Below are 16,439 nucleotides of genomic sequence, written 5' to 3'. Positions count from 1 at the left end.
GACTGTGGGCCATACTAATTAACTTCGAGCTCCAGCAGACTGGCCAACTCACCTTGAACTACAAAATGTCTGCCAAAACGAAAAAAAAACATGTATTTAATAAAATAAAAAATGAGAGAAACATAGATGTGTAGAGATATACATACAGATACAACGACGCAATGCTGCTAAGCATAAGCCACAAAACTTGTTAAAAATTATTAATAAAATATGCAGCGGGACAATGGCAGCCCATTTCCATCCCAGTTCCATTAAGATCCCATCCAAATGCAAATCGCCATGCAAATAGAGCTAATGGCTGGCACATTTCCATGCCCATCACGTATTTAGGGGCCAGATTAATGCCCCCAGATACAGATACAGATTCAGATCCGGACCCAAATAAAAATCAGTTTATGCAAGTTTTCGTGAACCACTTTGGTTCGCATTTGATCAGACTTTCCGTTGGGCTTAGCTCTAGTTAAAACTACATTTTACAAACTCAGATCTATATAGGTTATATGTGGGGCAATAAACTGCCTCCGTTTCCTGTCGATTTTTCCAGTTTTCCTGTTTTCCTTTAAGGCAGTCTCATCGTTGGTATATGTATGATGTTCCAGAAGATCTATGATATGGTAGGTATACATGTCTATAGGGATAATAAAACCAAACCAAAAGTAAAAAAAGATCAAAAGAAACCAAATGATTACTGATTTTATACACATTATCGTTTTATTTGCTTGACGCTTGCAATTCCATTTGGATGCCTGTCGATAAGATTCGAGGACAAATGCAATTACAAACGTGGTTAAACTAGAGAGTACAATTAAACATAAACGTAATACGAATGGTCATCATAATAATAGTGCAAATAAAATACAAAGTAAAAATGAAAGCAGCGCTTCGATTTCAAAATCAAAGTCCGAAAGTATCGATAGGCGATTAGCGATTAGCGATAAACAATAACCGACTACCGATGTTCAAAGAAAGAAAACCCGATACGAAATATATCGCTATGATCGTTACTTTTAAATGCAATTCGCTGGCGCCTCTCACTCTATAAACTCTGTTAAACGAACTACTGCTACTCAAATTACAAAACTCAAAACGGGTTCGAAATCATAAGTAAAATCAACATTAATGGAATACAAATCATACAAATTGGGAGAGTGCTAAGCTGCTGCCGTTTCTGTTGTCGAACGCTAGATGGCGCCATCGAACAAGGATATAAATAAATAATTTGCTTAGCTTACAACTAGAACATATTGGATATTTAATACTTAGATGTAGCCTTTTACACACAACTCTGTGTCGCATCTTTCGTTTTGTATAATTAGGTGTACTTTACTTTATTTACTTTACTTTAGTTTAGTTTAGTTTCGATTCATGTTTCGCTCTGTCCATGGCTAGAGACACTCTGTTCCGTTTCGTTTCCGTTTCCGGTTCCCACATCATGTCCGTTGCATGTGGAAATTCCGTTTGAAAAAATAAACTGTAGGTTTTACTTTACACCGATTGGGAATCGGAACTGAAAACTGAAACAGGACGTTATATTTAGTTGCTTTCGCGTTTGCTATTTAAGTAACTGATTGATATTCGTTCTTATCGATATCGCGCAATTCGTTCCATCTTGTACACGTAAGTCTAGGTTATTTCTGTAAAAAGAGTGCTCATTAAATGGAATACAAGTTAAAGCTTTGTAAAGTGGCTTTAACTTAGTTCTGGTTAGTTGGTTGCTCGATTCGTTTGTTGTTAGCTGGCATGTGGCTTACAGGATATGCTCTTGGAGGAGTATATATGTATATCTCTCAATATCTCTACGAATATATATTGTATAGCTCTGTTCATATGCAATTATTTGTTATCAACTAAGAACAACGTTTGGCCAATCAGATTCGCTACACAACAACAACAAGTATATGTATACAGCATATATATATATATGTATCAAAAAAAAAAGTTCTTACAAGGCATCAATATATGTAAAAAGGGAGACGACGGAGGAAGTAACTCCTACAAAGTTCCCCTCCCTTTCCGAGACATGGATTCACTTAACTAAGTACAGCTCTCATCGTTGTGCTGAGCTGAGGTGACAATAATAGCTAGTCGTACAATACCACATCGTATTTATATTTATATATATTATATAGTATATAAAGTACAATCCATGGTTCATCTGACCCGCTTGACGTTGCCACTTCTTTTCTAGACCTTTTCTCACCATCCTGCCTGATGTGTTAGGTAAGCGTTAAACGAGTTGCATTGGCTTTACACATGTTCTTTAAGATACAGTTTTAGTATTAGGTTTAGTTTCAGTTTAGTTGTAGTTTAGTTTAGCTTGTAAATTACTCAAAAAATATTTGTAGATTACTGTAGCATGTATGTTTAGAGCATATATATTTAAGATAGTAGTTGCAGTTGCCATTCAAGTTGCTGTTGCTCTCTCTTTTTCTGTTCTCTCAATATATCAGTATCAGTTTGCATAGCTTTTGTTTCGTTGGGGCTGGAGACTTGCGGCTCCCGGCTCCAGCTGCATTGCCACGCCTGGGATCTGGCATCTGGGATCTGGGATCGGTTCCGATCGGTTTGGATTGGATCGCTTGGCGTTCATTTCAGCGATGAATTGGCTGGCAGCGTGGCAGAGCGTTGCACATTAACCGCATACGGCTTGTAGGAGGATCGCGTCGATTGGCTGCCAATTCGTTGTGAGGCGATGAATGAATGATGATTGGTGATGAAGGTTGCATGATATTGATGGTGGTTAGCAGCGACAGTGGGTTGGGAGAGAGAGAGAGAAAGAGAAATACCAATCGAGATTAGAGACACACAATACAGAGATACGGGTGACACAAAAGCCATGGGGATTCACACAATTTAGATCAGTTAGTAGGGTGGTTGGGTAAAACACTCTGACTGCTGCTGACTTAACTCCCTGGCAACGTCAAGGTCCTGGGCCTAGTTTACCTGGGCGATATCTTGCTGCCATCGGTGCTGTTGTTGTTGGACGAGTTGGCCTTGTATCCACTCTTTTGGATACGCTTCAGCAGGCGCGCCACCCACAGCGACTGATCCTCGGGCGAGGCGGCCAGCAGCAGCATGTCCCGTGCGCTGCGGGGATCGTGGTTCAGCTTGCAGGGCGCCAGCGGGTCGTGCTTGTCCACATGCTCCTTGTGAATCTTGTTGCGGCATCTGGAAACGTGGTATCAAATAGAATCAGTAATGGGAACTCAATAGATCATAGAAAATAAAACTCACCTCTTGCATTCGTAAGCCGCCGGCGGCTTGAACATGTGCCACAAGGGCTTCGGGCACACCTCGCAGGCCGTGGGCATGTGGTAGGTAATGTGGACGAACTCGTGACCTGTCCGAAAGAGATGGTTTTGGTCAAATCAATTGGCTTTGTTTCTTAAAAAGGGCCATCTCACCTTTATGGACAATTGTGCCCGGGCGCTCCTCATTGCTATTGCCATGCAGTACGCTCACATCCAGCTGGCTCTGCTCATCGGGACGATGGGAGGCGCCTTCGCCGGCGTATAGCAGCTGGAAGATGCGCGGAATCTCTTTGGCATCGGCGCGTATGACATCGCCCTGAGTAACGCTACGAACATGGTACACCTTGCTGCAGGGGTAGAAATACTCATTAATACTAAACTCTCTTAGATTGAAAATCAAACGCACCTCAGGTCCAGGATGAGCACGGCATCCGTGGTGTTGTGCTTGTCAATGTCCGAGTTGTAGAAGATGATCTTGCGCGACGAGACGATGACGTACTGGCGCTTCCAGCCGTGACCACGTCGTCGGTTCTGCTTGTTGGGCACACTCAGCCAGCCCTCGAAGACCGAGTCCTGTGTAAGGGAGAGCAGAGAGGAGTGCTAGAGAGGCGTGGGAGTGGAGTGGAGATGGTGGAGGAACGTGTGTGGTTGGTGTGGTTCTGTGTGAGTGTTCTGTGTGTTCGTTGGGCGCTGGCAATAATGCTCACCTGGCTGTCCTCGGGATCGTTGTCCGCCGATGAGAGCGACGCCGTCTCGTTGAGCTTGCTCTGCAGGTGCTCGATCTCGGTGGCCTTGCAGTCGATCTCCATGATCATCTTCTGCTTGAGCTGCTGCTCCTCGGCGCACAGCTGCTGCAGGTCCTGGTGCTTCAACAGCAGCTGGTTGAACTTGTCGCGCTCCTGTGACAGCTCCTGCTGCAGCCGTCGCATCTCCTTCTCCTTCTTGCGCAGCTCCGCGGTGGAGCGGGCCTTGTTCTTTTGCTCTGCGGAAAATAGATTTTTAATGGAATTAGAGAAGTCGGGTGATAAATACAGATACAACTTACTGGGCAGGTCGGAGTCGCGACGGTTCATCACCTCGGCCAGTTTGTTGACCGCCACCTGTTTGAGGAGGACCTCGTTCTTGCACTTGTCCAGCAGCTTGGCGATCTCCTCGTCCTTGCTGCTCCTCATCAGCGTCAGTTCCTCCTGCTGCTTCTTGTGCTGCTGGACGAGATCCTCGCACTCGACGCCCTTCTGGCCCAGTTTCTTGTGCATCTCGATCTCGGCCTCCTTGAGCGTGGCCAGGGCCGCCTCCTTGGCGTTGATCTCGTTGCGGTGCTTCATCACGAAGTCCTTCAGCTCCAGCTCCTTGATCGTCTTCTCCTTTTCGAGATCGGCCACGGTCTCCTCGGCAATGGAGCGGGCCAAAGCTTCCGAGTCCGCCCGTGCAACGGCCACCTGCACCTGGTGCTTGAGTGAAACGCGCTCCTCCTCGAGATCCTCGATCTTGGCCAGCCGCTCGGCGCTCTCCTCGCGATTCTCGTTTGCCTGCGTCTTGTACAGCCGCGAGAAGCACTGCTCCGCCTCGAGTTGGGCCTGTAGCTCGCGGTTATTGGCCAACGCCTCGTGGTGGGTGCTCTTCAGCTGAGTGAGGTCCTCCTCGAAGCGTCGCTTCGCCTCGCGCTGGGCAGAGAGCTCCTTTTGCAGCTGGTTTTCGCGGGAACGCAGGTGGGCCACCTCCGAGCTGTGTAGACTGAGCTCCGACAGCAGGGCGTTGCGTTTGCTGTGCTCCTGGTCAAGCTGCGACTGCAGGGCGGCTACCTTCTCCGACTCCTGGCGGCACTCGCCCTCGAGCTTCTGGAGGCGCAGCTGGATTTGGCGATAGTCCACGGATAGCATGCTCAGCTGGCGCTCCTTCTCCTGCGAATGCTGATCGGCCTTGATGCGGGCGGACTTCTCCTCGTTGAGCTTCGACTGCAGCGCCTTGACCTCCTGCAGATTGGCTTCCTCGCGGGAGACCAGGCGCGACTTCTCGGTCTCCTGGTGAGCCTTGACCTCCTGCTGGTAACGGCCCTGGGCCGCCTTTAGCTCAAAGTCGAGACCCGCGTGCGCCTTCTCCAGCTCACTGATCTTCTCAAGCAGCGCCCGATTGTCCTCCTGGGCCTTCTGCTCGCGAGCCAGAGTCCGCTCAATGTCGTTGATCAGCGTCTGCATCTTGTTCTCGGCCTCCTTGTGCATCTCCTTCAGCTGCGAGCGCAGATTCTTCTCCTGCACCACCAGCGCCTGCAGCTCGGCGTTCTCCTGGCCGAGTTCCTCCTTGTGCTTTTGGAGCGTGTCGATCATGTCGACCATGTCGCGTACCTTCTCCTCCTGCGACTTGACCGTGAAGTCTAGCTCGGTGTTGTGCTTCTTCAGCTTCTGCGTGTGCTCCGTCTCGGTTTTGTAGCTCTGCTCCATCTCCAGCAGCTGCTTTTCGAGCGAGACCACCTTGTCGTTAATGTTCAGGTCGCGGGCCCGCGTCTTCTGCTCGTTCTCCAGATTGCGCTGCGTCTCCACGAGCAGGGCCTCCGTCTTCTTGCGCAACTCGATCTCCTGCTCCACCTTCTGCATGGCCACCTTGTAGTTGTGTTGGCGCAGGGCCAGATCCTTCTCGTACTCCGAGGCAATCCTCTGCAGCTCCGCCTCGCGTTTCGTGATCAGCTCGATCTGCTGCCGCAGACCGGCGTCCTGCTGTTCCAGTGCCTCTGACCGGCCGCGTTCCCGCTCTAGCAGCGCCTCCAGACGCTTTAGCTCGTTGGAGTTCGACGGCCGATGGCGGTGGTTGTGCCCGTGGTTATTACTGGCCGCCCCGCTGTTCACCGCACTCGCCTCCTTGGACTCCGCGTCCACGGTGTCGCTGGATAGCAGCTGATAGTCGCCCGTGTAAGTGAAACCAATGAAGGGCAGATGATTGCCATCGAAGCCCTTGGGCACGGGGAATACCTCCTCCGGCTTCTCGTCCCGCTCGATGTCCTCGAAATTTCGTGTATCATCGTCGGAGGAGAGTTCCGGCACCACCGGGGGCACACTCTCGCGAATGTTGTCGAAAGACCAGGTGTCGTTGCGGAAGAACGGATGCGCCTTAATGTCCTCGATGCCGTAGCGTCCCAAACGTTGCGTTCGGTCGGTGAGGAAGGCGCGGATGAGGGCCTTGGCCTGCTCGCTGATCTCCACCTCGGGCGGAAAGCTGAGTGAGTTCTTGTGGTCCATGATCTTGCCGTAGGTGCCCACCAGCGAGTCCGCGTAGAAGGGCGTCTCGCCGAAGAGCATCTCGTAGAGGAAGATGCCCACCGACCACCAGTCGCACTCCCGTCCGTACTCGTTGTCCACGCCCTGTGACTGCAGCACTTCCGGACTGATGTAGTCCGGCGTGCCAACCGCATTGCTGGAGACCACCTGGCCGTTGGCGCCCATTCGCATGCAGGTGCCAAAGTCGGCCAGCTTCAGGTGGCCATAGCTGTCGAGGAGCATGTTGTCCGGCTTGACGTCGCGGTGCACAAAGCCCATGTTGTGGATGGTGTCCAGGGCCAGGACCACCTCCATCGTGTAGAAGATGGCCCACTTCTCCGGTATGTCGTAGTCGCCCATCAGCGACACTATGTCGCCGCCAGGCATGAAGTCCATGACCATGTACAGGTATTTGGCATCCTGCGAAGGAGATTTGAGTGGTAAGTTTAGTTATTTTAACTCATTTCGTTTTAAATTACTTTTCTATAGCTATAATAATTAACTTAAATTATACTTAACTTATATTATATTGTATATTATAAATGTATATAATATATAAGAAATATATATATAAATAATATAAGAAATATGTTTGGGTTCTCAAAAATATATTTCTAAGGTACAGAAATCATACTTGATTACAAGGTACAGAGTTACATGCGATCATTTTAAAGGTAAGATCAAAATAATTGAAGCCATAAATAATAATAAATAAATAAATATTAAAAGTAAGTTAAAATCTTTTAAGTTACAAACAAAGTCTAAGCTAAATCCTTGAAAAATATAAGAGCTACAGAATCTATTAGAATTTAAAGATTAAAAGTAGCCCATTGAATATCAAGGACTTTTAGACATGATCTTGTTCATAACGAATTAATATTTAGCTTTGAACTTTAACTTTGACAAATTCTGATTCTTGTAAAAGACAATATTTTGAGTTTAACAACAGGCTAACAATGATTTATTTAATCAAAACATACATTTTAGAATAACATTTTTCAGCTGTATATGTATGTACTGTACCCACTAAGTGTTAAATGGTTTTTAAATTGAGAGCTAAACAAAAATAATGGAAACTGAACGAAATTGAACCAAAAACAATAACAGAAACTGAACAAATTCGGAAAAAAGTTATGGAAAAAATTAAATAGTGATCAAATCAATCGCACAGAAATCCAAATCGTTTAAAGTTCTCATCGAAATGGGGTTTCTCAAGATCCTCAGGCTGCGGTTCGAACTGCAGCAGTTCCTCAATGCTATAGCGTTGCACGATTTTTCCGTTCAGGTCGAGAACAATAGTTATGGGACCATTTGAACTTCTACGGTTTGAAAACTTGCGAGACAATTGGAAATGGGTACGATTTCCCCTGCGTTTCTCCCCTTCGAGCAGTTTGCCTGGTGGAATATAGAGCGGTTTGGGTGGGGATGGTCCTGGATCGCCCTCTTTGGAAGACTTCAATGGCATGCCATTGTTTTCATTGGCTTTCGTTACAGGTGGCTTGGTTTTAGCTGGCTTGACATTTTCCTTATCGACCTCCATCTTGGCCAGGTGCTTGGCTCGACGTAGCTCGGACCATTCCTTGGCTGTGGGTATGTATCTTTTGGTGGCCACCTCCTTCTCCTTCGTCTCCTTCTCCATTTCTGGCTTCTTTTGAACGTTGATTTGACGATTGGGCGCCAGGATTCGTTTCTCCCTCTGCAATTGCAATTGCTGCTGCTCCTTTTTCTCGTTATCCATCTCCAAAATGACCTTCTCGATTCGATCCCTCTTCGCGATTCGCCAATTATCCACTTTAAGTCTTTCCTCCGGCGAGAATCTTATGGGCGATCGATAGAGATGCACAACCGGCTGGGTTTTCTCCGAGTTCTCGTTGGCCTGATTCGGTGAGGGCACCAAGGGATCCCTCATGCGTCGTTGCTCCACCAATTTAAGGGCTTCCAAGGCCACCTTTCGCTCCTGTTCGACTCGCCTTTGATAGGCCTTTGCGGCACTGTCATCGGGAGCTGGCAAATAGGGTGTTGTAGGGAAAACAAATTCGGATTCAATGTTTTCCTTGCATTCAGCAGGAATAGTCAGGTTTTCCTCATGCGACCTTCTATTTTTCTTGTTGCGAGGAACCTGTGTACTGCGAGTATCTAAAATGAATAGTAATGAAAGAGCATACAAAACGCGTTAATCAAATACAAAAAGGGTTCCATTACGTATGTCGGTTCTCTTGGGGAACCCCTTCCAAGGCAGCGTTTTTATTGAATTGCTTGGCTTTGGCTCATCGAGGGCTTCAAACATTTTCTTTAGTTCTGTTAAATCCACTTCGAACTCGTCTTTCTCTACCTCTTCAAAGGACATCTTTCGCTCGTCCAAGGCCTCGAACATTTTCTTTAAATCGGTCAGATCCACTTGATCCTCATCTTTGGTAGACTCTGCCTTCCCGAAGCGCGGTACAAATTCCGGAGCATTGGCACATAGGCTTACCCCACTTGATCCTGGCAGATTGCTAGTGTTATCATCATAATTCTCCTCATCGCTGTCCTCAAAGTAATTTTCCGGCAAAGGCTTCTTGAGGATCTCGAAGAGGGCGCGACTCTTTATCAAATTGTGCATGGTGGTTTCTTACTTGCTTCTATATTCTTCAGGTATTTTACGGTCTCGTTTTGTGAAGCTTTTGTATTATTTTTTTCAGACACAAAATTATAAGTACTTACTACTATACTACTGTTGGAGCTACTATGTAGATAGAAAATTGTAGTGATATGACTTAAAGTATTTGGCAAGGCTTGCTAGAAACAAACGAATTCATTGTGGCAAGTAAATAAATAACCTGAAGTTTATCTACAGGTTATCCTACATGATGCCTTTAAGCTGTGGTACAATAATAATAACACAATAACATTTATAACTTAAGTAAAGTTAAGTTAAGTAACATCATAAAAAGGTTCAGGTTCAATGGTAACTTGTACCATTAGGGAATGTTAAAGTTAAGGTACCATATCATCTTAAAAAGTATATGATCCTGGCTTATTTCGTTTACATATTTAACTTAAACACATCAGGGGTTTGTATTAGTTAAGGTACAATAATATCTTAATTACTCAATTACTGACTTATTTCATTTACTTTTCTAACTTTGACTCATTATTTCTTTCGCTTATATCATAAAAAGGTTCCATAACCGACTTAAAGCCGTACTATCTTTACATTTCTTACTTAAAACCATCAGGCAATGTTTTAGTTAAGTACCTTAGTACAATAGTATCTTAAAAAGGTTCAATGACTGACTTATTTCTAATTGAAACCCCCTGGGGAATGGTATTTCTTGAAAAGCCCGCTCACCTGGAAGGCAAAGTGCAGCTGGACGATCCACTCGGAGTTGGCGTGCGCCATTATGTGCCGCTCCTCCCAGAAGAAGGCCGAGTCCGGCCGCTTCATCATCTCGAACTTGGACAGCCGCTTCATGGCGTACACCTGGCTGGAGGACTTGTGCCGCACCAGCTGCACCTCTCCAAAGGCGCCGGCGCCGATGAGCTTGATGAAGTCGAAGTCCTCGACGTTCATGCGCAGCTGGTTGATCTGCAGGGCCAAGGGTTTGTCTGCAATAGAAAGAGATCGATTATCAAGGGATTTTGGATGATAGAATGACCAGGCAACTCACATTTGGCTGCATACTGCTCGATGTTTTTCAGCCGCCGCAGGGAGTCGTGGTCACAATCGCTGACCAAGGCCGAAACTGTGTCCAGCAGGCAGTCCACATTGCAGATGCTGGTCGGATCGCGCATCTCGCGCTCGAGCGTATTCGCCCTGAAAAAGGAAAAGGTTGAAAATGGGAAATTGGAGGCGAATTAATCATCTGTGATTCGTTCATTGTTTACTTTCGATGAGTGTTTGATTGTTCAACTGTTCTTCCGTTGGTCGTCATGCAAATCGCTCGCATAAACAAACAAAAAAAAGAGGGAAGAAACGAGCAGGAACTATGAGGGAAAAGTGCGCGGATTACTCATGGACGTATAAACACCACTTCCCGGTACCCCTGGTACACCCAATTCTACAGCTGCGGTCCAAATAATGGAATTTATAACTTCGCACATCGTCGAAATGAAAGATTTGTTATTATTTCCGCTTCAAAGAATTTAATTGGCCATGGTGCTAGAAGAGAACATATGTGGCGTAGTTTTGGGATTATGATAGGCCCATTTTCTTGGTATCACAAGAAGTTGGAGCATTTCAAATGGTTTAAATGTATTTTCGGAGGCTTATGTTAGGATCTAATAAGCCGTAGGAATCAGAATTTCTGCTATATGTTTTTTTTAAAACCTATACAAATATTTTTCTAGTTGACCTTAATAATTCTACATGATTTCACAATTTTTTAAATTACTTAAAAATAATTTTCTTTAATAGGTAAAAGATAAATACTTATAAAAGAGAAGACAGTACAAACGCCCTTATAATATTAATTGTTATATTCGATTTTGATTTATAAATGCTATCAAATTGACCGCAACTGTCTGCGCTGACAATGTAAACAAAATAATCTTGGTTAAATGTCTTTTGGGGGCACTATGTTAAGATCCAATAATTAAAATAATTTTTTTAATAACCCATAAAAGTATTTATCTTGCTGATCTGAATAGCTGTTAAATGATGATTCCTTAGTTTATAAATTATTATAACTAAATTTTTACGATATATAATAAATACCTTTATGAGGAAATTACTGACTGCCCTAATACCCAAATAATATATCATTTTTGGAAATGAGTAACCAAAAAAAGCTGTCAATATATAATGTTATAATAATAACCCTAAAGAATCTGAATTTCTATAATACTTTTTATTAAAAACCAATAAAAATATGTATCCTGCCTATCTAAAGATAATTTTTTTTGAAAAAAAGGTTTCCCAATCGAAAGTTTAAATGCTATTCAGTTGACCGCGACTGTCTGCGCTGACAGTGTAAACAAAAAGCAGTCGAAATGCTATGGGGTTTCGGATCTTGGACTTGGAGTGTCGGTGACTCAGTGAAGAGTGGACACGGAATTCCCGGGAGATTTGCCCCAATCTGGTGGCTCGGTGGCAGACAAATTGGCGGCACAAGCCGGGAAATGCATGCAATATAGACGGCGGGCTATGGCATTTAGAACACTGCTCTTCATTGATAACCTGGCGAAAGAGGAGCTGGCCGGATGTTAGGAGGAGGGGGGCGGGCTGACTTTATCACCCAACGCTGTTGACTTTGATAAAATGTGGATGGAATGCAGACCACTGACAGCGACTGCAGTTGATACGACCCACTTGAGCAGCGGGAGCAGCCATGATGATGAGCACTCTGCGTTTTTCTGCCTCCGTTTACCGACTGCATTGTTTTTTAATGAATGGAACCAGCCACCTTCAGGCTGACACCCATTGAAAACTAGACTTATGGACTCGACAAAGTGTCTAAGTAAAAATCAGGAAAATATAGTGCTTTTGTTGTGTGCTGACCCTGATATTAAGTATACATAATCAGTTTCTCATAATATTTATAATGCCATTGAAAAAAAAGGGTTTAGACAGGGGAATTGTGAATGAAATAAAATAATAACAAATATTTTAAATTTACTGAGAAAGAATTATAATCAAAAAAAATATATATATTAATGTTTCCTTAAAACTTTTTTATCACTAGAATACTTAGTTTGAGTTTTAGTGAATGAAAATGTGGTGAACATAAACAAATTTGCGTAAATAACGTATAGTATAGTATATACACATAGTACGCTTATTTGCTTAATCAGTAAATGTGGGTTTTATATTTTTCATTTTTATTTTGAAATTTGAGATAGGGTTAATATTAAATGATTTTGTCATTATCAGTTCAACTTATAAATCTGAAGAGCGAAGTACATATAATATTGAACAAGGTAAAGTACCTTTTATACAAACAAAACATACTGGAAAAATGAATAAATGATCAAAAATTTAGTTATTTGAATGCAACAAGAACGAGAAGTATGTACTTATGGTAAGAAACCGAATTGAGATGATATGGTACATTTGGTGAATTAATAGGTATTTGCATACGAGATTAGTGGACCATGGGAAAAGTGCTATTCTGGGGGAAATAAAACTGCTTATTCGGAAAAGAGTCGAGCAATTAAAGCCATTTTCTGGGGATTTCTGAGCAATAATCAGGTAAAACCCAATCTACGATAGTTTTTTTTTCGTGGGCTGGCCCAAAGTAACCAAGATTTATATGCAATTAGCTGGCAGAAAGGCAAATATTTGCACTGCCCCCAAAAAACTGAAAACGAAGTATCGGATTCGAGACGAGAGAGCCCAGGTCTCAGGCGAACTGCGATGACAGTCGGCGCTAAAAATTGATACTAAAAGGTGTTTGAATTGTTGTGATTTCATCATCGCCACTTACGGCATGACAGAAAAGCCAAAAACAAAACGTCCAAACAGCGGGTAATGGCAGGCAGTACGGCAAACGCAAACAACTTGGGAAAGTGGAATTTTCAAAAATGCTGCGATGAATTTTCGTTGCCGCTGTTGATTTCGATTTGGCCAAAGCCTGCAACAACAACATAATTATGAACAGCAACAACAACAATAATAATACATAATAACCGCGGCAACGACGGCAAACGACAACATTATCGTCACCTATAGACAATATAATTTTCAGTTTAATTTATACAACGTTGCCAAATTCGATCTGGATAGCAGTTCTCTCTCAAGTTAACAAATTGTAAGCTTTATACTGTGGATATAGATCATCTGCTTTTGCATCTGCGTTGCAGAATCTCTTCGCACCTTATTAATTCTAATGGTTTTGGGCAAAAACAAAGGAACTGGTTGGCTTTTATGATCGCAAATGCGCAATGCAATTGGCCTTTGTTGTGGTACGCAAATACCTTTCCGTTTGTGCTTACAAAACAGATATTGAGTGGATGGGTAATAAAACTAAAGAATTTATATGCATAGTCGCAGCTATGGAATTCTTTGATTGCAGGCGGAGTAGTAGCTTTGGTTTTGGAATGGTGAATTTGATCGAATTCTTTAATTTTGGAAGCGGAGCAGGACGAGCAACGTACCGTTCCGGCTCGCTCGAATGGAGGGCGGCGGGCAACAGCCATGGCCACATGCCCTATACCGACTGCTGGTCCAACGGGAGAACCGGGGATTGGGATTCGAATTCGGATACGGATTCGGGTTTGGGTTTTGGCCCAAAAACGATGCAGCCGATGCAACGCGACGCCTGCAACTGACAAAACGGCGACGGCGGCGGCGGCGGCATTAGCTGCTGCGTTCGTTTCAGTTTGGTTTGGTTACAAATTTTAATGCGAAAATGGCAAATTTATTATAAAGTCGCCCCCCGTTTTGTTCACTCGCTTGTCAATTTGATTGCCGCGCTGTCGCTTTGAACATGAGATATGGAAGGTGTTTGCCAGCGGCAGCGGTGTATTACTTTTTGATTTGTTTTGGCCTGGCTTGGTTTGGCTTGCGCTGAATTGTGCTGGCCAGCGTAGTTGAACAAATCACAAAAATCGCAAATCTATCTGTACAGATCGCACGTATCTATGTTTCTAGTGCCGCTGATGCCATTCGGGTGACAATTAACTGAGTGGAGCAGTCGCTTTTGGGCCGCCATCTCGAGCACTCACCGGCGCCTTCGTTCCACATCCATGCTGCGCTGGCTGCTCACAGGTTCTCGTCCAGCTGGCATGCAAAAGGAGGGTATATCCAGCTGCTGCTTCTGCTGCTGCTGCTTCCTGGTGTTTAGCTGCTGCTCCTCCTGAAGGCGGAAAGAGAATGGGTTAAACTAGATGCTGATTTGGAGGTTCATACTGCTTACCTGCAGGAGATGGTCGTCTGGTTATATGGGAATGCCAATGGTAATGGTAATTGTGCGACTGGCGATGAGGTCACCAGCTAAATGGGCTCCAAAAGCGGAAGAGGATGGGAACTTGCACCACTTGGCGCTGGCTTAATCTGACAAAGTGCCGCCAACGCCACATGCGGACGCAGTCGAGCACCCGGCTGGGTGTTCCCAGCTGCCTGTGTTCCCTGGCAGCTCCCGGAGAAGACGCCTTCTACTCAGGAGCTACAAGGATGACCAGGTAAACAGAGAATCTAGAACTGGAACTGCAGCTGCTGGCCAGGATTTGCCACTACACCTCGGCATGCAACAGTTGGCTCTGCAATCGATTGGCCTGGCCCAAGGGTTGGATGCTAAGGATCAGCTTTGTTTCTCGGCTTTTAGGTTCGTTTTTCCCAATCTTGTTTTTCTTTTTCGTCGTTACTCTTTTTTTTTTTTTTTTTGTTAATTCCAGCGATACCTCTCTGCACACACACGCACACACACAGGCACACTCGCTCGCACACCAGCTTACGGCGAACGGCGAACGTAGCAAGCGCTACAACAACAATAACAAGGCCCACCACACACACGCACACACCGATGTGCGTCACACCGACGTGCTGTTCGTCGGCAGCGGGGAAACGCGCGGGGGGGCGGGACGGGACGGGGGCGGCTGACCGCCCAAATTGCTAATGTCCAGTTTCGGCCGCGGCCAAATCGATCAATTTGGTTTTAATTAGACGCTGCGCGTTGCACTTCTTCTTTCGGTTTCGGTGCTGTGGTTAGGGATGTGCAAAGTACATCAAAATATCAATACATCGGTATTTTTCGAATAGTTTATATCGCGATATTTTTCACCTGATATATGTTATCGCAGCAAACGTAAGTGCCAGAAAACGTAAGAGCCACGTAAGGCTACGACGTAACACGCGAGCGCGCGGTACTCAGATGAGCTAAGGAAATACCGGAAAAAATACCAGATTCCGCGAGTGAATTTCGATGAATTTCCGTTAGCCGCCGCGCGAAGAATAAAAAATGTAAACTTTCGGTGTGTTCGTCCAGAAGCAAGTGTTAGTAAAAGAAGGAGACAAAAAATCATACATATCGGAGACGTCGCAGTGGGCAGGCGGCCTGACTATCGATAGCCTGACTATCGGTGCAGTGTGGCCAAGTGCGAGGTGTCTTCGAATATCAGAGCCTACAGGTGGGCATATTCGATAACACTTATTGTTAGCAAAATACACTCGCCCAAAAACGGATAATTGATTGCCAACTTAAACGCATCGTTGGTTTTTAACCTTTTAAAGCGCAGCCAACTTCACGCACCTTATTTTAAAATAAATAAAATGTACTAACATCAAGATGATGATTAATGCACAGGGCGTGAGGCATGTAGAAGGGTGTTCGTTTTGCTGGAAGTAATCCAGCCCTTGAAAACTTTAAATAAAATGCTACTTTGGAGAAATGTTACTCATTTGTTAAATGCCATTTTCGTGTAAAACGTTTCCAATAAAACACTTAATTTTAACATAATGTTCTGAATTTATTGGAGCATGTTAAAATATATTGATGCATTGATAACTTTCTTTGACTAATTCAAAGTTGCGCGCCAAAATATTTACAGCTTAGCTCTCTCTTTAACAGAAGCCACTGTTAAGTACCTCGTATCCTAACAGTTCTGTTAGACGCTGCTCTATTGTCACCATTCCACCAAACATCGATGTTTCCAAAGGTCTCTACGATGTCTTATCGATATTTGGCCATCGCCACCTCTAGAGCGCAGCCAACTTCACTCGCCTTGTTCTTTTTTCCGGTTGACTTTAACGAGAAAGGTTGTGCCCGAATTCTTTTCAAGTGAATTTTATTTTTTTTATGTTTTGAATGGGTGAAATTAAATGAAAGAGCCCCCGCCAGGCGGCGAATGACAGAATGGGCAGGCTGCAAGCACGAGCAGAGTGATTTTCAAGGGCCAAAAACCCGGCTGACAGTTTTTGTTGTGCCCCTGCAAGTGTGTGCGTGCGAGAGGCCGAATGTGTGTGCATTTGTGTGTGTGTGTGAGAGAGTCGAAGAACTCGCGACAACGTGTTTTTGGCAAAGTT

The 16,439-nt window shown here is 44.6% G+C and overlaps 3 protein-coding genes across 5 annotated transcripts in view; 1 reads left to right on the top strand and 2 right to left on the bottom strand.

Moving 5' to 3' along the window:
- Window positions 1-16,439, top strand: part of RpS19a (Ribosomal protein S19a) — a 105,317-nt gene that overhangs the window by 88,171 nt on the left and 707 nt on the right. The gene's annotated exons all lie outside the window — the stretch shown is intronic.
- On the bottom strand, window positions 686-15,135 carry Rok (Rho kinase). 3 transcript variants are annotated; one of them, XM_017076223.4, is made up of 11 exons: window positions 14,335-15,135; window positions 14,144-14,274; window positions 10,150-10,295; window positions 9,831-10,087; window positions 4,297-6,919; window positions 3,959-4,233; window positions 3,658-3,851; window positions 3,405-3,598; window positions 3,235-3,340; window positions 2,944-3,168; window positions 686-2,671 (listed from the first exon to the last, which is right to left on the bottom strand). In XM_017076223.4, exons 2-11 carry the CDS (start codon window positions 14,203-14,205, stop codon window positions 2,587-2,589), a joined length of 4,167 nt encoding a protein of 1,388 aa, XP_016931712.2. In that variant the 5' UTR covers window positions 14,206-14,274; window positions 14,335-15,135; the 3' UTR covers window positions 686-2,586. The 3 variants fall into 3 exon arrangements, with proteins under 3 accessions (XP_016931712.2, XP_016931713.2, XP_036676884.2); XM_017076224.4 differs by having other exon boundaries at window positions 3,658-3,824; XM_036820989.2 differs by lacking the exons at window positions 14,144-14,274; window positions 14,335-15,135 and adding an exon at window positions 13,574-13,638.
- LOC108011142 (inner centromere protein A) lies at window positions 7,445-9,328 on the bottom strand. The gene is made up of 3 exons (XM_017076226.4): window positions 9,203-9,328; window positions 8,702-9,145; window positions 7,445-8,635 (listed from the first exon to the last, which is right to left on the bottom strand). Exons 2-3 carry the CDS (start codon window positions 9,099-9,101, stop codon window positions 7,659-7,661), a joined length of 1,377 nt encoding a protein of 458 aa, XP_016931715.2. The 5' UTR covers window positions 9,102-9,145; window positions 9,203-9,328; the 3' UTR covers window positions 7,445-7,658.

This window comes from Drosophila suzukii, chromosome X (genome assembly GCF_043229965.1).
Source record: "Drosophila suzukii chromosome X, CBGP_Dsuzu_IsoJpt1.0, whole genome shotgun sequence".
Classification (NCBI taxonomy): domain Eukaryota; kingdom Metazoa; phylum Arthropoda; class Insecta; order Diptera; family Drosophilidae; genus Drosophila; species Drosophila suzukii.
The sequence above is the reverse complement of the archived record's forward strand: the minus strand, read 5'-3'. Positions and strand labels throughout refer to the sequence as shown.

Excerpts from the sequence above, each read along its gene's own strand:
- Rok (XM_017076223.4), bottom strand. The coding sequence starts at position 14,205 with ATGCCAGCTGGACGAGAACCTGTGAGCAGCCAGCGCAGCATGGATGTG. Across the intron at positions 6,920-9,830 it reads AGCTGCACTTTGCCTTCCAG|GATGCCAAATACCTGTACAT; the intron begins GTGAGCGGGCTT and ends TCTCCTTCGCAG. Across the intron at positions 3,341-3,404 it reads GGGCACAATTGTCCATAAAG|GTCACGAGTTCGTCCACATT; the intron begins GTGAGATGGCCC and ends TCTTTCGGACAG.
- LOC108011142 (XM_017076226.4), bottom strand. The coding sequence starts at position 9,101 with ATGCACAATTTGATAAAGAGTCGCGCCCTCTTCGAGATCCTCAAGAAG. Across the intron at positions 8,636-8,701 it reads CCCCAAGAGAACCGACATAC|ATACTCGCAGTACACAGGTT; the intron begins GTAATGGAACCC and ends TATTCATTTTAG.